Source organism: Coregonus clupeaformis, chromosome 30 (assembly GCF_020615455.1).
Source record: "Coregonus clupeaformis isolate EN_2021a chromosome 30, ASM2061545v1, whole genome shotgun sequence".
NCBI lineage: Eukaryota > Metazoa > Chordata > Actinopteri > Salmoniformes > Salmonidae > Coregonus > Coregonus clupeaformis.
The window spans coordinates 41,042,723-41,067,230 of record NC_059221.1 but is presented as its reverse complement, the minus strand read 5'-3'; the positions used below and the strand labels follow the sequence as shown (position 1 = coordinate 41,067,230).

The 24,508-nt window shown below is 44.2% G+C and overlaps 1 protein-coding gene across 1 annotated transcript in view; it reads left to right on the top strand.

The window, feature by feature from the left end:
• Positions 1 to 1,305: 1,305 nt before the first annotated feature.
• LOC121546787 (partitioning defective 6 homolog beta-like) overlaps positions 1,306 to 24,508 on the top strand; it is a 43,353-nt gene continuing 20,150 nt past the window's right edge. The window contains exons 1-2 of the mRNA XM_041858027.2: positions 1,306 to 1,615; positions 13,012 to 13,234. Coding sequence (XP_041713961.1) covers positions 1,553 to 1,615; positions 13,012 to 13,234 — 286 coding nt within the window. The 5' untranslated portion in view covers positions 1,306 to 1,552. The remainder of the gene's footprint in view (positions 1,616 to 13,011; positions 13,235 to 24,508) is intronic.

Here is a 24,508-nt window from a genome sequence, read left to right as displayed (position 1 = left end):
ATTTTGTATGTCAAATTTAACTTGCAAATTGGTACTGGTACTCCCTGTATATAGCCATGTTATATTCTACTTCCTGTATATAGCCATGTTATATTCTACTCCCTGTATATAGCCATGTTATTTTCTACTCCCTGTATATAGCCATGTTATTTTCTACTCCCTGTATATAGCCATGTTATTTTCTACTTCCTGTATATATCCATGTTATATTCTACTCCCTGTATATAGCCATGTTATATTCTACTCCCTGTATATAGCCATGTTATATTCTACTCCCTGTATATATCCATGTTATATTCTACTCCCTGTATATAGCCATGTTATATTCTACTCCCTGTATATATCCATGTTATATTCTACTCCCTGTATATAGCCATGTTATATTCTACTCCCTGTATATAGCCATGTTATATTCTACTCCCTGTATATAGCCATGTTATATTCTACTCCCTGTATATATCCATGTTATATTCTACTCCCTGTATATATCCATGTTATATTCTACTTCCTGTATATAGCCATGTTATATTCTACTCCCTGTATATAGCCATGTTATATTCTACTCCCTGTATATATCCATGTTATATTCTACTCCCTGTATATATCCATGTTATATTCTACTCCCTGTATATATCCATGGTATTTTTACTCTTATTGTTATGTTATTCAGTCTGTATTTATTTGTCGTGTCACTATTTCTATTTTTATTCGATCTTTTTTATCTGTATCTTTAACTCTGCGTTGTTGGAAAAGGACCCGTAAATAAGCATTTCACTGTTAGTCTACACCTGTTGTTTACGAAGCATGTGACAAATAAAATGTTATTTCATTGTATTTCGCTGAATTCTATCTTTTGAGGGAAACTGTCTGCGCTAACAACAGATGGCGCAATTTAACAACATACAGGAGTTCGGGAAAGGACTCGGAGCGGACCTCACTTTGCCCAAGGTGAATTGTAAAGGTTTATATGTGATGTAGACGATAGTGACAGAAAACCTAGCGCATTCCTTATGCTTGACTTTCTTTGTGCTTTGAACCATTTTATAAGGCATTTTAGACATGTATTCACAAAATAGGACATGCACATATACAGAAAAAAAAAAGTAGACAAGATTATGTGGACAAAATACAAACATTTATTGACTTTTCGGTTGCGTCATATTAGAAAAATAATTGTACAGCACCTAAAAAGTAATCAAGATACATTTTACTTGATTCTGACACTAGCGGGAGTGCGTGTGTTGGGAACGAGGCTCCAGGCAGGAGCAGTTTCCTGGGAGCGTGAAAGCGTCACACACAGGACAGCAGTGAAGTGGTTAGCTGGCGATGTGACGACGAGTATGATAAGATAAGTTTAAGGCAGGTTGGTTGGCAGGCGTTGTCGCATTCTAGGAGGAGGACAATCCAAACGAGGGAATTTAAGTATCTTATAAGGACACACAGCTAACTGGAATACCTGTGTTGATATCATTTGGGATATAGGGCAGTGCGAAGCAGACGAGGGCAGCCCCGCGAGGGCGAGTGTGTACTGTGGCGGTCCTGCTAGCGAAAGATGAACAAGAACCACCGAGTGCCGACCAACCGAACTCTGAGCGCCGTGGAGGTGAAGAGCAAGGTGCGTTGCTTGCAAAATTAGCTAGCTAGTTGCCAACACAAAACAGTTAGCTATGTAACTATTGTATGAGTTATCGAAGTCTCCAACCCCTACTTGCAAATCATGGCTAAATTAGCCTGCTAATTGTCTTGTCAGCAAGTTATGATGTTGTAATTATCTCGTCTGCGCCAGTTTGCAAACTAACTAGATCGCTAACTAGTTGGCCAGCCAGTTATCTAGCCAGTGAATTAGCAAGTGTCAAATGTGGATTGGTGTGAGAAAGGCATGTGTTGGTGATCAATGTTTTACCACATTCTATTATTTGTACGAATTCTATTATTACGATGCGGTCGGATTAGGCAATGTTGTGACTGTACCCAGCAAACCACATAATGAGCGAATACTTGTCAGCAAACCAGACATTGATGTGGTTGATCAATGGAGTTTGGACAATATATCACACAATTCCATAGGATGTGTTTGGTTGGATATTTATGATTACAAACTTGTTTAAATTTGAAATGCTAGAACCATAAGATTCAAAAGCATCTGAGACATATTGTATGGCCTACTGACTGGTTGTTAATGAATCTGTTATGAAGATTATTGGCCTAGGACTCTGATAAATCACTTTGCTGTTTATTGTCCCGTGCGCAGGTGTCACAGGTGATCTCTGTTCCTTCCGCAATGAATCGCTAGTAGTAAACAGAAGTCATTGCGCAGTTTGCATACATATTTCATACTTATTAACTACAGTTTCCATGATTGCAATATCCCCAATGAATAGCCAGTATCACTATTGGAATGTCACATAATAATAATAATAATAATAATAATAATAATAATAATAATAATTCAGGGTCCCTTCAAAATACTAACTTTTTTTAAATCAATCAGCAATCATCAGTAATGAGATGTTTTCAAGACTAGACATGAAAAGGATGACAATAGTACCAATCTTCAGTTTCCCAAGTGCAGATAAAGAAGAATGCAATTTTCTTGTTTTCTTCAGCCTGGTTAGACAAGGGGTCACTAATCAACCGTACAAACCCAGTCCCCCGCACTGTGCAGCAGTAACCACAACACTGCTAGTCGCTGTGGGCACCATCACGGGGTTTAGCCAACATCCATCCATTTAAAAGCACGTCTTTGCAGAAATATATATGTATATATGTGTGTGTGACAGACAGATTGATATATATATCTCTATCACACACACATACAGTTGAAGTCGGAAGTTTACATACACTTAGGTTGGAGTCATTAAAACTCGTTTTTCAACCACTCCACAAATTTCTTGTTAACAAATTATAGTTTTGGCAAGTCGGTTAGGAGGTCTACTTTGTGCATGACGCAAGTAATTTTTCCAACAATTGTTTACAGACAGATTATTTCACTTATAATTAACTGTATCACAATTCCAGTGGGTCACAAGTTTACCTACACTAAGTTGACTGTGCCTTTAAACAGCTTGGAAAATTCCAGAAAATGATGTCATGGCTTTAGAAGCTTCTGATAGGCTAATTGACATTATTTGAGTCAATTGGAGGTATACCTGTGGATGTATTTCAAGGCCTACCTTCAAACTCAGTGCCTCTTTGCTTGACATCATGGGAAAATCAAAAGTAATCAGCCAAGACCTCAGAAAAATGTGTAGACCTCCACAAGTCTGGTTCATCATTGGGAGCAATTTCCAAACGCCTGACGGTACCACGTTCATCTGTACAAACAATAGTACGCAAGTATAACCACCATGGGACCACGCAGCCGTCATACCGCTCAGGAAGGAGACGCGTTCTGTCTCCTAGAGATGAACGTAATTTGGTGCGAAAAGTGCAAATCAATCCCAGAACAACAGCAAAGGACCTTGTGAAGATGCTGGAGGAAACTGGTACAAAAAGTATCTATATCCACAGTAAAACAAGTCCTATATCGACATAACCTGAAAGGCCGCTCAGCAAGGAAGAAGCCACTGCTCCAAAACCGCCATAAAAAAGCCAGACTACGGTTTGCAACTGCACATGGGGACAAAGATTGTAGTTTTTGGAGAAATGTCCTCTGGTTTGATGAAACAAAAATAGAACTGTTTGGCCATAATGACTATCGTTATGTTTGGAGGAAAAAGGGGGAATCTTGCAAGCCGAAGAACACCGTCCCAACCGTGAAGCACGGGGGTGGCAGCATAATGCTGTGGGGGTGCTTTGCTGCAGGAGGTACTGGTGCACTTCACAAAATAGATGGCATCATGAGGAAGGAAAATTATGTGGATATATTGAAGCAACATCTCAAGACATCAGTCAGGAAGTTAAAGCTTGGTCGCAAATGGGTCTTCCAAATGGACAATGACCCCAAGCATACTTCCAAAGTTGTGGAAAAATGGCTTAAGGACAACAGTCAAGGCATTGGAGTGGCCATCACAAAGCCCTGACCTCAATCCTATAGAAATTGTGTGGGCAGAACTGAAAAAGCGTGTGCGAGCAAGGAGGCCTACAAACCTGACTCAGTTACACCAGCTCTGTCAGGAGGAATGGGCCAAAATTCACCCAACTTATTGTGGGAAGCTTGTGAAAGGCTACCCAAAACGTTTGACCCAAGTTAAACAATTTAAAGGCAATGCTACCAAATACTAATTGAGTGTATGTAAACTTCTGACCCACTGGGAATGTGATGAAATAAATAAAAGCAGAAATAAATCATTCTCTCTACTATTATTCTGACATTTCACATTCTTAAAATAAAGTGGTGATCCTAACTGACCTAAAACAAGGAATTTTTACTAGGGTTAAATGTCAGGAATAGTGAAAAACTACGTTTAAATGTATTTGGCTAAGGTTGATGTTCTAGCAGTGTCTGAATCCTGGCTTAGGAAGGCCACCAAAAATTCTGAAATTTCCATCCCCAACTATAACATTTTCCGTCTAGATCAGGGGTGTCAAACTCATTTTAGCTCAGGGGCCACATGGAGGAAAATCTATTCCCAAGTGGGCCGGACCGGTAAAATCATGGTGTGTATATATAACTTAAAAACAACAACTTCAGATTGTTTTCTTTGTTTTAATACGATCAACATAAAACATAAAGCTGGAGCCTGAGGACAGTGTGTCCAAAATAGTACAAGCCCAACATCACTATTAATCATAAAACACCTCAAGTTTATTTGAAAATTCTAAAGAAAAAGAACACACAAACACACACTGCCTCAGTGATTCACAGAACTGTTTCACAGATCACAGAACTATATCAGGGTGTCATTTCTCAGACAGAAATGTAGATAAAAATTATGAAATCCTGTTCCCCAAACAAGTGCAAGAACCACAGAGTCAAGAATAGGTTAAATATACAAATAAAATAAAAACAATTAAAAACAATAGCACATCAAGATAAAAACATAAAACATAAAGCTGGAGCCTGAGGACAGTGTGTCCAAAAACACAACATCACTATTAATCATAAAACACCTCAAGTTATTTGAAAATTCTGAGGACAAACACACAAACACACAATGCCTCAGTGATTCACAGAAGTATATCACAGATCACAGAACTATATCAGGGTGTCTCATGCAGCACTTTAAGTGGGGTTGCATAGTTTATTTGACTACTGATGCCTGGCATCTTTTAGCTTTCACCAGCGCATCAATATCAGGCGTCACATCCTGAGTGGCAGCCAACTTCAGGATGTGATTCAAGTGCTTGTGCGCAGCTTTGTTTTATTTATGCTCATTACAGAGAACTTGCTCACAAAGATATGTGGTTCCAAACATGCACAACAGTTTTGCAGCAAGGGCTGTCAAGTTGGGGTAACCTGGCAAGAGATTCTGATAAAATGTGTCCAAGCCAGCTGCGGCAAATTTGCCCTTCAAATCCGAGTCACACTGCAAGTCTATTATTTCAAGTTGGATGTTGACGGGCATATCAGAGGGATTCACGGTGAATGGCGAGCAAAAAACGTTGAAGTCTTTCTCCAGTTCACCAAAAATCTGAAAGCGTTGCTCAAACTCCCGTAACAGTCCCGTTATTTTATCTTTGAACCGCTTCATGTCTGCCACATGTTGGGTCGCGCACACATTTTTCAGACAGGGGAAGTGAGCTGCATCACCACCGGCGAGTTGCGTCTCCCACAATGACAGCTTCAACTTGAAAGAACGTATGCTGTCATAATACTGTGTGACAACTTTGTTGCGCCCTTGCAGCTGTTTGTTCAAGTTATTCAGGTGCTCTGTAACATCCACCATAAATGAAAGGTCCTGCATCCATTCTGCGGAATGAATTTCTAACACTGGTTTGCCCTTTTCTTCCATGAACTGTTCAATTTCTTCTCGTAAATCAAAGAAACGCCTCAGCACAGCACCTCGGCTTAACCATCTTACCTCAGTGTGGCATGGCAGGCCATAGATGTGGTCTTTCTCTCTGAGAAGACTGTCAAACTGACAGTGATTCAGGCTTCTGGATCGGATGAAATTAACAGTTTGGATGACCACCTTCATGACATTATCCATCTTTATGACTTGCAACACAAAGCCTCCTGGTGCAAAATACAGTGAAAAGTCCAAAAATCACATCCTCCATTTGCAGATTGCACTTTCTCTCTGAACTTTGTCACAACGCCTGCTTTTTTCCCGATCATTGAGGGCGCACCATCTGTAGCCAGGCTGACAGCGCGGGACCAGTCCACTCCGACCCTGTCCAGCGCGCCGACGAGTGCGGTGAAAATATCAGCTGCTGTCGTTGTATCTGTCATCGACACCAACTCCACGAACTCCTCGGTGACGGTCAATGTGTCATCAACTCCGCGGATGAAAATGGCCAGTTGTGCAACATCTGTAATGTCCGTGCTTTCATCAATTGCAACCGAAAACACAATAAATGACTTTACTTTTTGCTTCAACTGGCTGTCCAAATCCACTGAAAGATCGGAAATCCTGTCTGCAACTGTGTTTCCTGTCAGGCTGATATTTGCAAAAGCCTGGCGCTTTTCAGGGCACACAATCTCCGCTGCCTTCATCATGCATGTTTTTACAAATTCACCCTCACTAAATGGTTTTGAAGCCACTGCGATTTCATTAGCAATGAGGTAGCTAGCTTTCACTGCAGCGTCACTGATGTCTTGGCTGTGAGTAAACACAGACTGCTGTTTCTTCAGACCCGCCAACAGTTCATTCACCTTCTCTCTTCTCCGCTGTCCTTGAAAGTCATATTTGTCGGCATGAAGACTCACATAGTGGCGACGAAGGTTATATTCTTTCAGCACTGCAACATGCTGTGAACACACCAAACATACAGCTTTCCCATTCAATTCCGTGAATAAATAGGAGTATGACCATTTTTCTTGGAACACTTTGCACTCTGCGTCCACTTTTCTATTTTTTGACAGAGACATATTGGGGCAGTGAGGGTGCCAAAGCACATAATGTTAAAAGTAGAAGCCGTAATAAATATCACGGGCAAAACAAAGTAGCTCATCCGGACTGCGGTATAAACACTTTGCTTGCTTAACACAATTGCTATTGCGCCATCCAGTGGACACAATTGGAACAGCAGTTTATTTTATTGAAAAATTGCAGCTCATTTTTATACTTTACAAAATCATCTCGTGGGCCGGATTAAACCCGTTTGCGGGCCTGATCCGGCCCGCGGGCCGGACATTTGACACCCCTGGTCTAGATAGAACTGCCAAAGGGGGTGGAGTTGCAATCTACTGTAGAGATAGCCTGCAGAGCTCTATCATACTATCCAGGTCTGTGCCCAAACAGTTTGAGCTTCTACTTCTAAAAATCCACCTTTCCAGAAATAAGTCTCTCACTGTTGCCGCTTGCTACAGACCCCCCTCAGCCCCCAGCTGTGCCCTGGACACCATATGTGAATTGATTGCCCCCCATTTATCCTCAGAGTTCGTACTGCTTGGTGACCTAAATTGGGATATGCTTAATACCCCGGCCATCCTACAATCCAAACTAGATGCCCTCAATCTCACGCAAATTATCAACGAACCTACCAGTTACAACCCTAAATCCGTAAACATGGGTACCCTCATAGATATCATCCTGACTAACTTACCCTCTAAATACACCTCATCTGTCTTCAACCAGGATCTCAGCGATCACTGCCTTATTGCCTGCGTCCGTAACGGGTCCGCGGTCAAACGACCACCCCTCATCACTGTCAAACGCTCCCTAAAACACTTTAGCGAGCAGGCCTTCCTAATTGACCTGGCCCAGGTATCCTGGATGGATATAGATCTCATTCCGTCAGTAGAGGATGCCTGGTTGTTCCTTAAAAGTAATTTCCTCTCAATCTTAAATAAACATGCCCCATTCAAAAAATACAGAACTAAGAACAGATATAGCCCCTTGTTCTCCTCAGACTTGACTGCCCTTGACCAGCACAAAAACATCCTGTGGCGTACTGCATTAGCATCAAATAGCCCCCGCGATATGCAACTTTTCAGGGAAGTTAGGAACCAATATACACAAGCAGTCAGGAAAGCAAAGGCTAACTTTTTCAAAGAGAAATTTGCATCCTGTAGCACTAACTCCAAAAAGTTTTGGGACACTGTAAAGTCCATGGAGAATAAGAGCACTTCCTCCCAGCTGCCCACTGCACTGAGGCTAGGAAACACTATCACCACCGATAAATCTACAATAATCGAGAATTTCAACAAGCATTTTGCTACGGCTGGCCATGCTTTCCACCTGGCTACCACTACCCCGGCCACCAACTCTGCACCCTCCGCTGCAACTTGCCCATGCCCCCCCGCTTCTCCTTCACCCAAATTCAGATAGCTCTGGACCCCTACAAATCAGCTGGGCTAGACAATCTGGACCCTTTTTTTCTAAAACTAGCCGCCGAAATTGTCGCAACCCCTATTACTAGTCTGTTCAACCTCTCTTTCGTAACGTCTGAGATCCCCAGAGATTGGAAAGCTGCCGCGGTCATCCCCCTCTTCAAAGGGGGTGACACTCTAGATCCAAACTGCTACAGACCTATATCCATCCTGCCCTGCCTTTCGAAAGTATTTGAAAGCCAAGTTAACAAACAGATCACCGACCATTTCGAATACCACCGTACCTTCTCCGCTATGCAATCCGGTTTCCGAGCTGGTCATGGGTGCACCTCAGCCACGCTCAAGGTCCTAAACGATATTATAACCGCGATTGATAATAGACAGTACTGTGCAGCCGTCTTCATCGACCTGGCCAAGGCTTTCGACTCTGTCAACCACCACATTCTTATTGGCAGACTAAATAGCCTTGGTTTCTCAAATGACTGCCTCGCCTGGTTCACCAACTACTTCTCAGATAGAGTTCAATGTGTCAAATCGGAGGGCCTGTTGTCTGGACCTATGGCAGTCTCTATGGGGGTGCCACAGGGTTCAATTCTTGGGCCAACACTTTTCTCCGTGTATATCAATGATGTCGCTCTTGCTGCTGGTGACTCTCAGATCCACCTCTACGCAGACGACACCATTTTGTATACATCTGGCCCTTCATTGGACACTGTGTTAACAAACCTCCAAACGAGCTTCAATGCCATACAACACTCCTTCAGTAGCCTCCAACTGCTCTTAAACACTAGTAAAACTAAATGCATGCTTTTCAATCGAACGCTGCTGGCACCCGCCCACCCGACTAGAATCACCACTCTCGACGGGTCTGACCTAGAGTATGTGGACAACTACAAATACCTAGGTGTCTGGTTAGACTGTAAACTCTCCTTCCAGACTCACATTAAGAATCTCCAATCCAAAGTTAAATCTAGAATCGGCTTCCTATTTTGCAACAAAGCCTCCTTCACTCATGCTGCTAAACATGCCCTTGTAAAACTGACTATCCTACCGATCCTTGACTTCGGCGATGTCATTTACAAAATAGCCTCCAACACTCTACTCAGCAAATTGGATGTAGTCTATCACAGTGCCATCCGTTTTGTCTCCAAAGCCCCATACACTACCCACCACTGTGACCTGTACGCTCTTGTTGGCTGGTCCTCGTCAAACCCACTGGCTCCAGGCCATCTATAAATCACTGCTAGGCAAATCCCCGCCTTATCTTAGCTCATTGGTCACCATAGCAGCACCCACCCGTAGTCTGCGCTCCAGCAGGTATATCTCACTGGTCATTCCCAAAGCCAACACCTCCTTTGGCCGCCATTCCTTCCAGTTCTCTGCTGCCAATGACTGGAACGAATTGCAAAAATCTCTGAAGCTGGAGACTCTTATCTCCCTCACTAACTTTAAGCATCAATTGTCAGAGCACCTTACCGATCACTGCACCTGTACACAGCCCATCTGAAATTAGCCCACCCAACTACCTCATCCCTATATTGTTATTTATTTTGCTCTTTTGCACCCCAGTATCTCTATTTGCACATAATCTCTTGCACATCTAGCATTCCAGTGTTAATACTAATTGTAAATAATTTGCACTATAGCCTATTTATTGCCTTACCTCCATAACTTGCTACATTTGCACACACTGTATATATATTTTCTGTTGTATTTTTGACTTTATGTTTTTTTTTTACCCCATATGTAACTCTGTGTTGTTGTTTTTATCGCACTGCTTTGCTTTATCTTGGCCAGGTCGCAGTTGTAAATGAGAACTTGTTCTCAACTGGCTTACCTGGTTAAATAAAGGTTAAATAAAAAATAAAATAAAATGTAAACTTCCGACTTCAACTGTATATATACACTACCGTTCAAAAGTTTGGGGTCACTTAGAAATGTCCTTGTTTTCGAAAGATAAAGCACATTTTTTTGTCCAATAAAATAACATCAAATTGATCAGAAATACAGTGTAGACATTGTTAATGTTGTAAATGGCTATTGTAGCTGGAAACGGCTGATTTATTTACAGAAGCTAGCCCTATTTGGCAAAAGACCAAATCCATATTATGGCAAGAACGGCTCAAATAAGCAAAGAGAAACAACAGTCCATCATTACTTTAAGACATGGTCAGTCAATCCGCTGCTAAATTAATAAAGGGGAAACACTGCAGACACAAGCACACCTACAGATGCATATCAAACATTCTCACTGACGCACAGATTGTACTCATCTTTTACACATACAAGCCAAGGACACATAATCATAATTTGTGCTCAGTGACACTCTGGGCTTCTAGACATTCTGCTGCAGGGGTCCCCAATAGTGATGCGCGGGTTGACTCAGAACCCGCGGTTATATCCACGGGGCGGACAGGTTTAGTGTCATTGTGTGACTGAAGGACGGGTGGGTGGGTGGCGGGCGGGCGGGCGGGTTGAATAAAGACAAACAATACCTAATGTAAAATATACTGTCTCCGTAACATGTATGTAGGTTCAGAACCTTTTGTGGAACAGCACAGTTTCAAATGTATGGCAAAAATAGAAATCAAACTGGATGGTCTTCAGAGATATATGGGAGGTGTTGAGTGTAGCTGAAGGATGGGATTAAAAACAAACAAAAGATAACTATTGTAAAATACATTGTGTCCTTAAAATGTATATAGTATAAGCTGGAAGGATAATAAAGTGTTGTTGTCCATTAGTTTATTCCAGTTAGGGGAGGGGTGGTAGGTTTAGGGAAACATAAGGAAGGAATATATGGAAATGATGCAGACAATTACATTGATGGAAGCCACAATCTATCTGCAATATTAAAGCTGATTTTACCCCCTAAAAAAAAGAGAATAAATAGAGAAACAATTCCTTAAAAAATACATAAATATATTATTATTGTGCAATTTTATATCTATATGTTACATTGAGTTGTTTCTTTCATTATTGTAGGCTATCTGGTATTAGTGCATAAGCCTAAGCTTTAGGGCTTAACTGTACCGGCGCCAAATAGCCTACACAGTCAATCGCCAAATAATGATTTTGGGAACGGGCAGAAAAATGTCAATCCACGGAGGCAAAAAAGTCATTGTCAAAGTTTAGTTCAATAAGACAAAAGCTGCGAAAGGAGAGTTAAAAGGAAAGAGAAGGGAGGGCCAGAAAGGTCATGTTTGGGAAAGATTTGGTGAAGTGGTAAAAGAGGATGGGAGCAGTGTTATGTTGTTATGTGTGATGATTGTGAGGCGCTATACAAATTCGACAGTCACAAAATGGGACTTCAAAAAGGTCTATGGCACGTCAAGGCAACTGTAGCCTACTGTTTAGATGGGTTATATGGAAACTGAAATCTGGACACTGACTCTAGGTCTAATAACCTCTCACATAGCCTTAATAAGAAATCCTTCAGAATTAAGCATTTCTTGATATACTAAATATAGGCAAAATTTGGACTTGGGAACAGGAGTGGAGTTACATGATTTATTTATTTCTGCATCTTGTGAGAACGCAATGCTCAGTTAGATGTCATCTGTCGAGGTGCTGTCTTCATCATAAAAGCTGATAGCATTTCAACCACCTGAAAATTAATCGAAGCCGAACTGAAATCTTATCAGAAACACCTTGGGTTGTTTTCACAGCTTTCTATTTCCTTACAACCGGTCAAACTGATGTCATCTGGACATTTTGAACAGAAAATCTTAACCTTTTTTTTGTGTTATTGTATTTTCTCTCCAGTCCCTAAACATCTTTGCTCCACGAAAGATGACAGAGAGAACTTTAGAAAACATATCTAAATTAGGCAAAAAGTCCTGCACCCCCTGTCAAAAAATCGTTCTGCCGTCTTTGACTGTAGCCGATAGTGCATTTTCTATATTTGCGGGTTAGGGTCGGGTGCGGGCCTCAGATTTTAACTTTATCACATATAGTCGGGCGGTTGTGGATGGGTTATTAGCAATTGCAGGTGGGTGCGGATGAACAAACAGCTGGCCCGCGCACCACTAGTCCCCAACTACATTCAGCCGCGGGTGGGCGGGGGGTGTGTAACATAATTATAAATAATTAGGACACTGCAAATTGACCGCAAGAAGCCCAAACAGATAGTATTTGACAAAAACAGAATCATTTCAAACCTTTATTACATTGGGATACGATCACATACTGTATGTCTCTCTATTTATGCGTGGGAATACTTGGGATCAGATTTCCTAAATTTAAATCACTTTGAGCTGATTTCCTGCTGATTTGAGTCTTTTATGTCCAACAATGAAATTTCAACAAAAACATTTGTTGCTGAAAACTTTGGGGGCCAAATAAAATCACCCGCGGTTTGGGAACTCTGCTCTGTCACATAGCGGTCATGAGTTTAATTGCTTGAGAGCTGTGTGCTCTGGAAGACGAGGCCTACTGCTTAAACAAACAGTCCATTTACCTATGTCAACCACCGTGTAATGTCTTTCTGGTTTGTTGTTAAATTCTTTCTACAAAACACCAAGGTCATTATCATTCCTCCTATACAATCTTTAAGTGTGTGTCACATTTCTCTGTCTCGCTTTCTCTCTGTCTCGCTGTCTGTCTGTGTTTGTGCATTCCCCTATGTGTCCCAGTTTGGGGCCGAATTCCGCAGGTTCTCCCTGGACCGGTCTAAGCCTGGCCGGTTCGATGAGTTCTATGGGCTCCTGCAGCACGTGCACCGGATCCCAAACGTGGACCTGCTGGTGGGCTATGCCGACGTCCACGGCGACCTGCTGCCAATCAACAACGATGACAACTACCAGAAGGCCATGTCCGTGGCTAACCCGCTGCTACGCCTCTTCCTGCAGAGGAAAGGTACAACCTAGCCTCAGGGCAGCTTGTATAATTTGGGATGTTTTATTTTATATCCCTCCATTTAGTATGATACGTTACGAATGGAACAGCGGTCGTACGACATATCAACTCAAATTATATTGGTTGCGTACACATTTTGCAGATGTTATCGCAGGTGCAGCGAAATGCTTATGTTTCTAGCTCCAACAGTGCAGTAATCCTACGTATGGCTAATGTGGTCAGGTTGAAAGGTAAGGAAGGATCACACAGAGCTAGGGGGCAGGCCGGGCTGTAGTGATTTTGTATCTTTCCCTTTCAAGATGATTTGATACGTAGATAGATACATGGGCCCTGATACCATACAGGAACCATGCGTATCTATACTGAACAAAAATATAAACGCAACATGTAAAGTGTTGGTCCCATGTTTCATGAGCGGAAATAAAAGATCCCAGAAAAAAAGCTTATTTCTCTCAAATGTTGTGCACTAATTTGTTTACATCCCTGTTGGTGAGCATTTCTCATTTGCCAAGATAATCCATCCACCTGACAGGTGTGGCATATCAAGAAGCTGATTAAACAGCATGATCATTACACAGGTGCACCTTATGCTGGGGACAATAAAAGGCCACTTTAAAATGTGCAGTTTTGTCACAACACAATGCCAGAGATGTCTCAAGTTTTGAGGGAGCATGCAATTGGCATGCTGACTGCAGGAATGTCCTCCAGAGCTGTTGCCAAATAATTGAATGTTCATTTCTATAGCATAAGTCGCCTCAAACGACGTTTCAGAGAATATTGCAGTACACACAACCGACCTCACAACCGCAGACCACGTGTAACCACGCCAGCCCAGGACCTCAACATCTGGCTTCTTCACCTGCAGGATTGTCTGAGACCAGCCACCCGGACAGTTGATGAAACTGTGGGTTTGCACAACCGAAGAATTTCTGCACAAACTGTCATAAACCGTCTCAGGGAAGCTCATCTGCGTGCTCGTCGTCCTCACCAGGGTCTTGACCTGATGTCAACATTGTGAACAAACTGCCTCATGGTGGCGGTGGGGTTATGGTATGGGCAGGCATAAGCTATGGACAACGAACAATTCGAAGGCAATTTGAATGCACAGAGATACCGTGATGAGGTCCTGAGGCCCATTGTCGTGCCATGAATTTGCCGCCATCACCTCATGTTTCAGCATGATAATGCACGAACCCATGTCGCAAGGATCTGTACATACAGTGGGGGAAAAAAGTATTTAGTCAGCCACCAATTGTACAAGTTCTCCCACTTAAAAAGATGAGAGAGGCCTGTAATTTTCATCATAGGTACACGTCAACTATGACAGACAAAATGAGAAGAAAAAATCCAGAAAATCACATTGTAGGATTTTTTATGAATTTATTTGCAAATTATGGTGGAAAATAAGTATTTGGTCAATAACAAAAGTTTCTCAATACTTTGTTATATACCCTTTGTTGGCAATGACACAGGTCAAACGTTTTCTGTAAGTCTTCACAAGGTTTTCACACACTGTTGCTGGTATTTTGGCCCATTCCTCCATGCAGATCTCCTCTAGAGCAGTGATGTTTTGAGGCTGTCGCTGGGCAAAACTGACTTTCAACTCCCTCCAAAGATTTTTTATGGGGTTGAGATATGGAGACTGGCTAGGCCACTCCAGGACCTTGAAATGCTTCTTACAAAGCCACTCCTTCGTTGCCCGGGCGGTGTGTTTGGGATCATTGTCATGCTGAAAGACCCAGCCACGTTTCATCTTCAATGCCCTTGCTGATGGAAGGAGGTTTTCACTCAAAATCTCACGATACATGGCCCCATTCATTCTTTCCTTTACACGGATCAGTCGTCCTGGTCCCTTTGCAGAAAAACAGCCCCAAAGCATGATGTTTCCACCCCCATGCTTCACAGTAGGTATGGTGTTCTTTGGATGCAACTCAGCATTCTTTGTCCTCCAAACACGACGAGTTGAGTTTTTACCAAAAAGTTATATTTTGGTTTCATCTGACCATATGACATTCTCCCAATCCTCTTCTGGATCATCCAAATGCACTCTAGCAAACTTCAGACGGGCCTGGACATGTACTGGCTTAAGCAGGGGGACACGTCTGGCACTGCAGGATTTGAGTCCCTGGCGGCGTAGTGTGTTACTGATGGTAGGCTTTGTTACTTTGGTCCCAGCTCTCTGCAGGTCATTCACTAGGTCCCCCGTGTGGTTCTGGGATTTTTGCTCACCGTTCTTGTGATCATTTTGACCCCACGGGGTGAGATCTTGCGTGGAGCCCCAGATCGAGGGAGATTATCAGTGGTCTTGTATGTCTTCCATTTCCTAATAATTGCTCCCACAGTTGATTTCTTCAAACCAAGCTGCTTACCTATTGCAGATTCAGTCTTCCCAGCCTGGTGCAGGTCTACAATTTTGTTTCTGGTGTCCTTTGACAGCTCTTTGGTCTTGGCCATAGTGGAGTTTGGAGTATGACTGTTTGAGGTTGTGGACAGGTGTCTTTTATACTGATAACAAGTTCAAACAGGTGCCATTAATACAGGTAACGAGTGGAGGACAGAGGAGCCTCTTAAAGAAGAAGTTACAGGTCTGTGAGAGCCAGAAATCTTGCTTGTTTGTATGTGACCAAATACTTATTTTCCACCATAATTTGCAAATAAATTCATTAAAAATCCTACAATGTGATTTTCTGGAATTTATTTTCTCATTTTGTCTGTCATAGTTGACGTGTACCTATGATGAAAATTACAGGCCTCTCTCATCTTTTTAAGTGGGAGAACTTGCACAATTGGTGGCTGACTAAATACTTTTTTTCCCCACTGTAATTCCTGGATGCTGAAAATGTCCCAGTTCTTCCATGGCCTGCATACTCACCAGACAATGTAACCCATTGAGCATGTTTGGGATGCTCTGGATCGACGTGTACGACAGCGTGTTCTAGTTCCCGCCAATATCTAGCAACTTCGCACAGGCAATCACACAGCCTTTAAAAAAAGTTATCTGTGACCAACACATGCATGTCTGTATTCTCAGTCATGTGAAGTCCATAGGTTAGGGCCTAAGGAATTTATTTCAATTGACTGATTTCCTTATATGAACTGTAACTCAGTAAAATCGTTGAAATTGTTGCATGTTGTGTTCATATGTTTGTTCAGTATAGATACATGGGCCCTGATACCATACAGGAACGATATGTTTTAGTTTCAAACGATTCGGTGCGATTCGGTTCGATTCTTCGAGGACCCCAAACAGTTGAAAGTTGATTGGCCATTGTGGAGTGGATTTAAATGGACACGTACAATCTGATTTCCTGATTTATCAATAACTCTGCCATCTCTTAACCAATTCCTTCGCTTTTCTCAAATTAAGAGATGTACCATGGGCCTGTAATTTGGTGTTATTTTGAAGCGACAGATATGAGTGTTTAAGTGAGACTGCTTATAACAGTGCCCCCTATAGGCCAACTGGTGCCATTATTATTTACCGAGTTACTCATGGCCTCTAGTTGTGTGCCAAATTAGAAAAAGTGACCAATCTATGCTTGTTATTTGACCAAGTCAAAATATACAAATTCAGTCAATAACAATATTTATTTTAGAGTATCTGGAATATCTGATAAAAAATGTCATGATATTATTTGAACAGTAAGATCATTTCAAATGCCCATCAGTTGAATCTAGAGACACTGGGCTGTTGTCTGTGAGTCTAAGCTGTCTCGCTGTGCCATATGACCTATAAATGACAAGCCACTTTGTCAGGAAGGGATTACAGTGGTCTCTGTGTAAAACCCTGTAGGCCCTGGGTTTCAATTACACGCTAGACACTAACGTCACGCTGGGTCCTGTCTCTGTGGCTGCATCCCCCCACCCCTCACCCTAACGTCACGCTGGGTCCTGTCTCTGTGGCTGCATCCCCCACCCCTCACCCTAACGTCACGCTGGGTCCTGTCTCTGTGGCTGCATCCCCCCACCCCTCACCCTAACGTCACGCTGGGTCCTGTCTCTGTGGCTGCATCCCCCCACCCCTCACCCTAACGTCACGCTGGGTCCTGTCTCTGTGGCTGCATCCCCCACCCCTCACCCTAACGTCACGCTGGGTCCTGTCTCTGTGGCTGCATCCCCCACCCCTCACCCTAACGTCACGCTGGGTCCTGTCTCTGTGGCTGCATCCCCCCCCCCCTCACCCTAACGTCACGCTGGGTCCTGTCTCTGTGGCTGCATCCCCCCACCCCTCACCCTAACGTCACGCTGGGTCCTGTCTCTGTGGCTGCATCCCCCCACCCCTCAACCACACACACACTCTTTTTAAATCTTTGCCCGCTGCCTTTTCCCCCCAACAGTGTAGGGAGCAGTTAGCTCTAACTGGGGATTTGTCTGGATGTGGGTCCACATATTGTCTCCTTGCACTAATGGGTTCCGGACCGTTGGGCTAAATGATGGCAGGGCTCTTCCTCTGGGCTCAGCCTGTTTTAGGATGTAAAGAGCAGGTTTGTTGCTCTCTCTTTACTCCCCTCAGTTGTGTTCTGCTAATTCTCTCTAGATTATACGTTCGTTTGAGAAGTGAAGAACGCTGTATGTGTTTAGCGAGAAGGTTTTTCCCTCCAGCCATGGCTGACATTGTCACTGTGGAAGTAGGCCTAAAGGGAACTAGACTTAAGTAGCAGATCTTTCTTTATGGGCAGATTTAAGAATACAGTTGTCATTGGACTGCTGTGTGGAATGCTTTAATGATGAGCTGTGGATGTGGAATATTGTACATCTTCTTCTGTGGAATGTGTATGGAGTTAATATGTTGGCAACGCACTCATGTTAAACACGCAGTGGTATTCACATAATCTGAATGAAAAATGTTATTTGTGTACACGTGCCACTTTTGTGGGCTTCTTGATGTTGGGGAGATTGTTTTTGGAAAATATATTTGTCACTGCTGATGGTAAAGAATGACTAGGGCTGTGACGGTCATGGAATTTTGAATGCAAGTTATTGGTCAGCCAAATGACCGCGGTCACCATTTTAATCGTATGAAGTTTGATTATTATTATTTGTAATTTTTTAAAGATGCACCATTTTCTCCTCTCCTGACTGCTTGTGCTGCTGCTGGAGGAAGGGGGGCGTTGCCTAGGCAACCAGACTCGTTTGCTACAACACCTTGCTTGTTTCAGCAAAGACCAACAAGTTTCACGTTGTAAAGAGTCCGCTGAAACGGACTCAACCGCACAAATGCACGGCCGTCCCATCTTCAGTCACCTGTTGGTTCCAAAAAATAATTTATTTTATTTTCATGAAGGTCTTCCTCCATAATTGTCGGTTACACGATTATACAGTAATTATGCCAGCTCTATGTATGACAGCATTCTTGGGCAGTGTTGGCTTTCATTGACATTTTAGTCATTTAGCAGACGCTCTTATCCAGAGCGACTTACAGTTAGTGAGTGCATACATTATTTTTTTATTTTTCATACCCCCGTGGGAATCGAACCCACAACCCTGGCGTTGCAAATGCCAACCTCTACCAACTGAGCTACATCCCTGCCTGCCATTCCCTCCCCTACCCTAGACGACGCTGGGCCAATTGTGCGCCGCCCCATGGGTCTCCCGGTCATGGCCGGCTACGACAGAGCCTGGATCCGAACCAGGATCTCTAGTGGCACACGCCACTCGGGAGGTTGCTTTCCTTCCTTCTTTTGGCCTGTGTGTGTGTGTGTGAGAGAGAGAGAGAATCACTAGGTAATTTCTGTCAATAGCTTGTCACACTGAAATCATTTGGACACGCACAAAGAAGGAAACACACTCTCTTACACAATGTCTGGACGCTGCAGTGCAGTGCCCCAGGCCTGTTTACCTGTTACCATGGTAGCCCTGAAGCGGCCCATTGGATTAATGGCCCTGGGTATTGTTTAGGACTGACGGGAGCTGCAAAGCCTGCTGAGGGGAAATACCCCCCCACACACTTAAACAATAATAGTTTTGAGACGTTTTTTGTGTGTCATTTGTGTTTGAGGTTTACTCAAACACAATGTGTGAAGTTGAAGGGTTATGAATGATACACTGTGTCTTTCCTTCGCATGACAACTTGGTTGCTGTTTGCAAAGTCCAGTTGTCTATCTGTATGCTCTGAATTCACATTGTTTTTGTTTAGTTTTACTGAATGGGACCAGAGCACCAGAGCAGGTTGCCTTTTCCCATACCTCCCCCGTGTCCCACAGGCACATTGTTTCTGCTGAGGTCACTGGAACACTGTGTTTATTGTGGTCAGCCAGAGAATGACAGCTGTACTCCTCTGTTCTCATCAATTATACCCCTCTCAGATAAAGCAGGTAAGCCTTGGTATCAGTTGTCACGGGGATGGGTGTGGTGTACTAGTGGAACACAGGGTTGTCAAAAGAGAATTCCGTTGTTGTATGACATCTTAATCGGTGTCTGTCATACAGAGCAGAACACTCCTCCCAGCCTTCACCTCCTGTCCTGTCCTCGCAGCATGAGACTGTCCAGGTTTCCATACTGATTGGACCCAGTCATTATTCAGGGTATCTGGGTGGGTCGGTGTGTTTTGTTGAACTAATGATGTCATCGCCATCATAGTTTCAGTTGTGAAAAGCACAAGGGTTTTTATGAGGGTGAGTGGAAGTACTGCACTGTGCTGCTCCAGCAATTACTGGCAAAGTAATTAGTAACCATGCCTCATAAAGAGAGAACAGCACTGCATAGTGTTTTAGTACGCCATGCTGTCTACCCACCCAGTAAAGCAATCACTGTTGCATGATAACTGTGTGGGTTTTAAGAGTGGCCGAGTAGATGGCATGATATTTACATTTACATTTAAGTCATTTAGCAGACGCTCTTATCCAGAGCCACTTACAAATTGGTGCATTCAACTTAGGATAGCCAGTGGGACAACCACCACTGGGGGAGGGGGGTGTATAAGGATTACTGTTAGACTATTCCAGGTATTCCTTAAAGAGGTGGTTGTGGAGGCAGGGAAAAGTAATGGAAGAGAGGAGGAATAGAGGAGGAAAGGAAGGGAGGGGTGATCGAGTGAGTGAAGAATGCAGAGTGAGGCCCTAGATGGGGGACCGGGGAGCTGGAAGAGGAGGGGGCTTCATTGTGTGGATTTGTGGCTTGCCTCTGATCACCACTGCTGGGTAGATTAAACTGGACAGCAGGCCGTACACAACACTAGAGCCATGGGACAGGAGTTAGCTGGGCTGCCCAGCCAGGGAGAGAGAGAGGGAACTAGTGCTGACTACTCAGGGCCAGTGGAGAGAGGGATGACAGCAGGAGAGAGGGAGCGAGGTAGAGGGAGGGAGAGAGGGAACTAGTGCTTACTACTCAGGGCCAGTGGAGTGGGGGATGACAGCAGGAGAGAGGGAGCGAGGTAGAGGGAGGGAGAGGGAGAGAGAGAGGGAACTAGTGCTGACTACTGAGGGCCAGTGGAGAGAGGGATGACAGCAGGAGAGAGGGAGCGAGGTAGAGGGAGGGAGAGAGGGAACTAGTGCTTACTACTCAGGGCCAGTGGAGTGGGGGATGACAGCAGGAGAGAGGGAGCGAGGTAGAGGGAGGGAGGGAGAGAGAGAGGGAACTAGTGCTGACTACTGAGGGCCAGTGGAGAGAGGGATGACAGCAGGAGAGAGGGAGCGAGGTAGAGGGAGGGAGAGAGGGAACTAGTGCTGACTACTCAGGGCCAGTGGAGAGAGGGATGACAGCAGGAGAGAGGGAGCGAGGTAGAGGGAGGGAGAGGGAGGGAGAGAGGGAACTAGTGCTGACTACTCAGGGCCAGTGGAGAGAGGGATGACAGCAGGAGAGAGGGAGCGAGGTAGAGGGAGGGAGAGAGGGAACTAGTGCTGACTACTCAGGGCCAGTGGAGTGGGGGATGACAGCAGGAGAGAGGGAGCGAGGTAGAGGGAGGGAGGGAGAGAGAGAGGGAACTAGTGCTGACTACTGAGGGCCAGTGGAGAGAGGGATGACAGCAGGAGAGAGGGAGCGAGGTAGAGGGAGGGAGAGAGGGAACTAGTGCTGACTACTCAGGGCCAGTGGAGTGGGGGATGACAGCAGGAGAGAGGGAGCGAGGTAGAGGGAGGGAGGGAGAGAGAGAGGGAACTAGTGCTGACTACTGAGGGCCAGTGGAGTGAGGGATGACAGTGGGAGGGAAACAAAATGCCAAAGGGAAGTACAGGTGGTATTGTTTGCCATCTTGGTCAAAGGGCAGTGCCTTTATGCATTGTAGTACTGTACTGTACTGTTATCTCGTTGTAGGGCTGGGCCTTATCCTCCTCCTCATGATATGAATGTTGGAGATATGATTTCATCATTCCCTGATATTGACACAAGTTCTCCACATACTGCAGCCTACCATGATAAAGCTCAGTTAGGTGCTAATGTTATCAAATGGAGGCTGTTGAACATGTCCAAATATGAATAAAGCTTATTCATATAGATAAATGCTAATTGACATGGTCACGTTCATCATATTGTTATCCATGATGTGACAGGGATATTTGTCTCCCTCGCCCAGCCCTAATTAGGCAGACAGTGCAGTATGAAATGTATATCTGATTATTCACTAACCTTTCCCCTCAGAGCCCAGATCAAAGTGACAACTGGGCTCCCTGTCTCTGCAGAACCACAGGAGGATGAGACCGAGAGATGCCGTGAGGGGAACAGAGGTGTTCTGAGCCAGGCTGCAACACCAGCAAAGTCTTTGTTCAGGAGAATGAGCGACAGGGTGGCCCGGATAGGGAAGGGGCTTACTAACCCACGTGCCTGTTCCTCCCCTCTGTCTTCCCCCTCCTCACCCCTCGCCTTGGAGGCTGCGTGTACAGGCATGGCCCATCAGACAGCATCATCAGACAGCAGAGAGAGACAGGGCAGAGAGAACCAAGCCAGTCTGGATGAAAGGGGACAGAGGGTGAAGGAGAGACTGCAAGAGGCAGGGAGAGACTGAGTGAAGGACAGAGAGAAAGGGACAGAGGGCAGTGGGGTGGAGAAAGAGAAAGCTCGGTCAGCAGAAATGGAATTGATGAAGTACAGTATGTTGCAGTGATGACAAGGGACAGAGGGAGAAAGTCTGTTCTTTGTCAGTCTCAGTCTCTCTTACACAATAAAGGATAATTAAAGAACGGAATGCATTGCCTGTGCACCTCCTTATAACACAAAGCAGTGCAGAAAGATCACTCTACACTATAGTACATTACTGTAATAATGCTGACGATGTACCAAGTGAAAACAGTTGAAGAGTGATGACCTGCTAATTGATTTAAGATTCATTTGAAGTTCATGAATGTGACCGGGCAACTTTTGGCTCATGGATGTGTTGTTGTACAACATTATATGAATGATATCATTGGAGCTTTAAGCTTAGTCAGCGTTTTATTTTGTCCTCCTTCTGATCTCTGCTCCCCACTTCCCTTTACCGTAGGCCTGGCTTACCCCTCCCCACTTCCCTTTACCGTAGGCCTGGCTTACCCCTCCCCACTTCCCTTTACCGTAGGCCTGGCTTACCCCTCCCCACTTCCCTTTACCGTAGGCCTGGCTTACCCCTCCCCACTTCCCTTTACCGTAGGCCTGGCTTACCCCTCCCCACTTCCCTTTACCGTAGGCCTGGCTTACCCCTCTCTTGCTCTCTCCATCTCATTCTCCTCTTTGCTTTTCTCCTTCCCTCTCTCTCTCATGCGCTGCCCTGCTGGGGTGGCAGGTAGCCTAGCGGTTAAGAGCATTTAGCCACTAACCGAAAAGCTGGCAAGGTGGAAAAATATGCCGTTCTACCCTTGATCAAGGCAGTTAACCCCCAAAAACTGCCCCCCCCCCAGCACCGCTCTAATTCAGAGGGGTTAGGTTAAATGCGGAAGACGTATTTCGGTTGAATGCATTGAGCTGTGCAACTGACAAGGTATCCCCTATCCCTGTTCTCTCCTGTTCCTTCTGTCTCTTCTCTTATCAGCATACAGCTCTTTTTATCTCAGCTGTGCCAGGGAAGTATGTTCATTGCTCACAGAATAGAAACGCTAAAGGAATTTATTTTCCCTTTTTAAAGTCCCCCCCTTCTCCCCATTCTTTAATAAACATCGTCCCTCCCTCATCCCCACGCACTCCCTCCCCCGTAGATCGCTCCGTGACTGGAACACCATGGTACTCAACATGCGGGGGATATCCAGGCCTGTCGTCAGCATATGAGACAGTTTCCAGAACAGTTCTTATTGAGCAACATTCAGTCCAGAGCAGAACAGATGCAGAACAGTGTTCCCAAGAGTTCAACACAAACCTAGTCATACAATATTAAAATGTACAGTAACTACATCCTTATTCCAGATCTACATTTCGATGACTGACGCATTGGTTGTTTTATCTTAATTAACTCCCAATGCTCTGATGGTCATGACAGAACAATATATTTAGAATGTTTGGCTCTGGGTGATGGCTGATTGACAGTCCTGTTGCTATGTGAAGGTAATTGTTGTCACCTGATCATGGTGTCCCATTACTCTGACATGGCCCTCAGCTCTGCTCTGTCTGTGACTAGCAACACACAGGATGTCCGGTGGCTCCGCCAGGGATAATGTCACCGGTCAGCACAGTGTCCGGTACTAGGACGCTCCTGTTCCTCAGATATAGATATTGTAACCATGATTTAGACTTAATATCTGACTGACACGGCCCTGCGTTCTGCGCAATCATGTGACATAGCAAGATGTTATCCTGTATTTTAAGCCTCGTCCAGAATGTTTTATTATACAAAAAAATGAAAGCGATTATCTGAGGATGGAGCTGGACCATCTGACATCAAAAGAAAAGGGGACAGTTTGATGAAAAAGCTTTAAATAAATGTTGATATCCAGGCATGTCACATGATTGCTCAAAACACAGGGCCCTATCTAAGGGCTAGGAGCTGATCACATGACCTGATCAGGATAAACACTCCTGGCCCTGTATTTGTCAAGCGACTCAATATCCCTTATTATCTAAAAGGCTAAATTGATTCTAGCTCAGCACTCCTACTCTGAGAGGATTAATACATACATGACCTTGAAATAGAGAGTTTTTATGTGGCGTGTTTGGGTAAAATGGGCCATGGTCAGTTTGTAAGTCGCTCTGGATAAGAGCGTCTGCTAAATGACGTAAATGTAAATGTCAGTAGTAAATGGAGGTGGAGTGAGTTGGAGTCCCTACTTTAAACAGACCATGTGGGGGTTGGAAATGCATTAGTGCATTCCATTCACAGTACACACGTGTGTGGGTCCGTGTGTGGGTCCGTGTGTGGGTCCGTGTGTGGGTCCGTGTGTG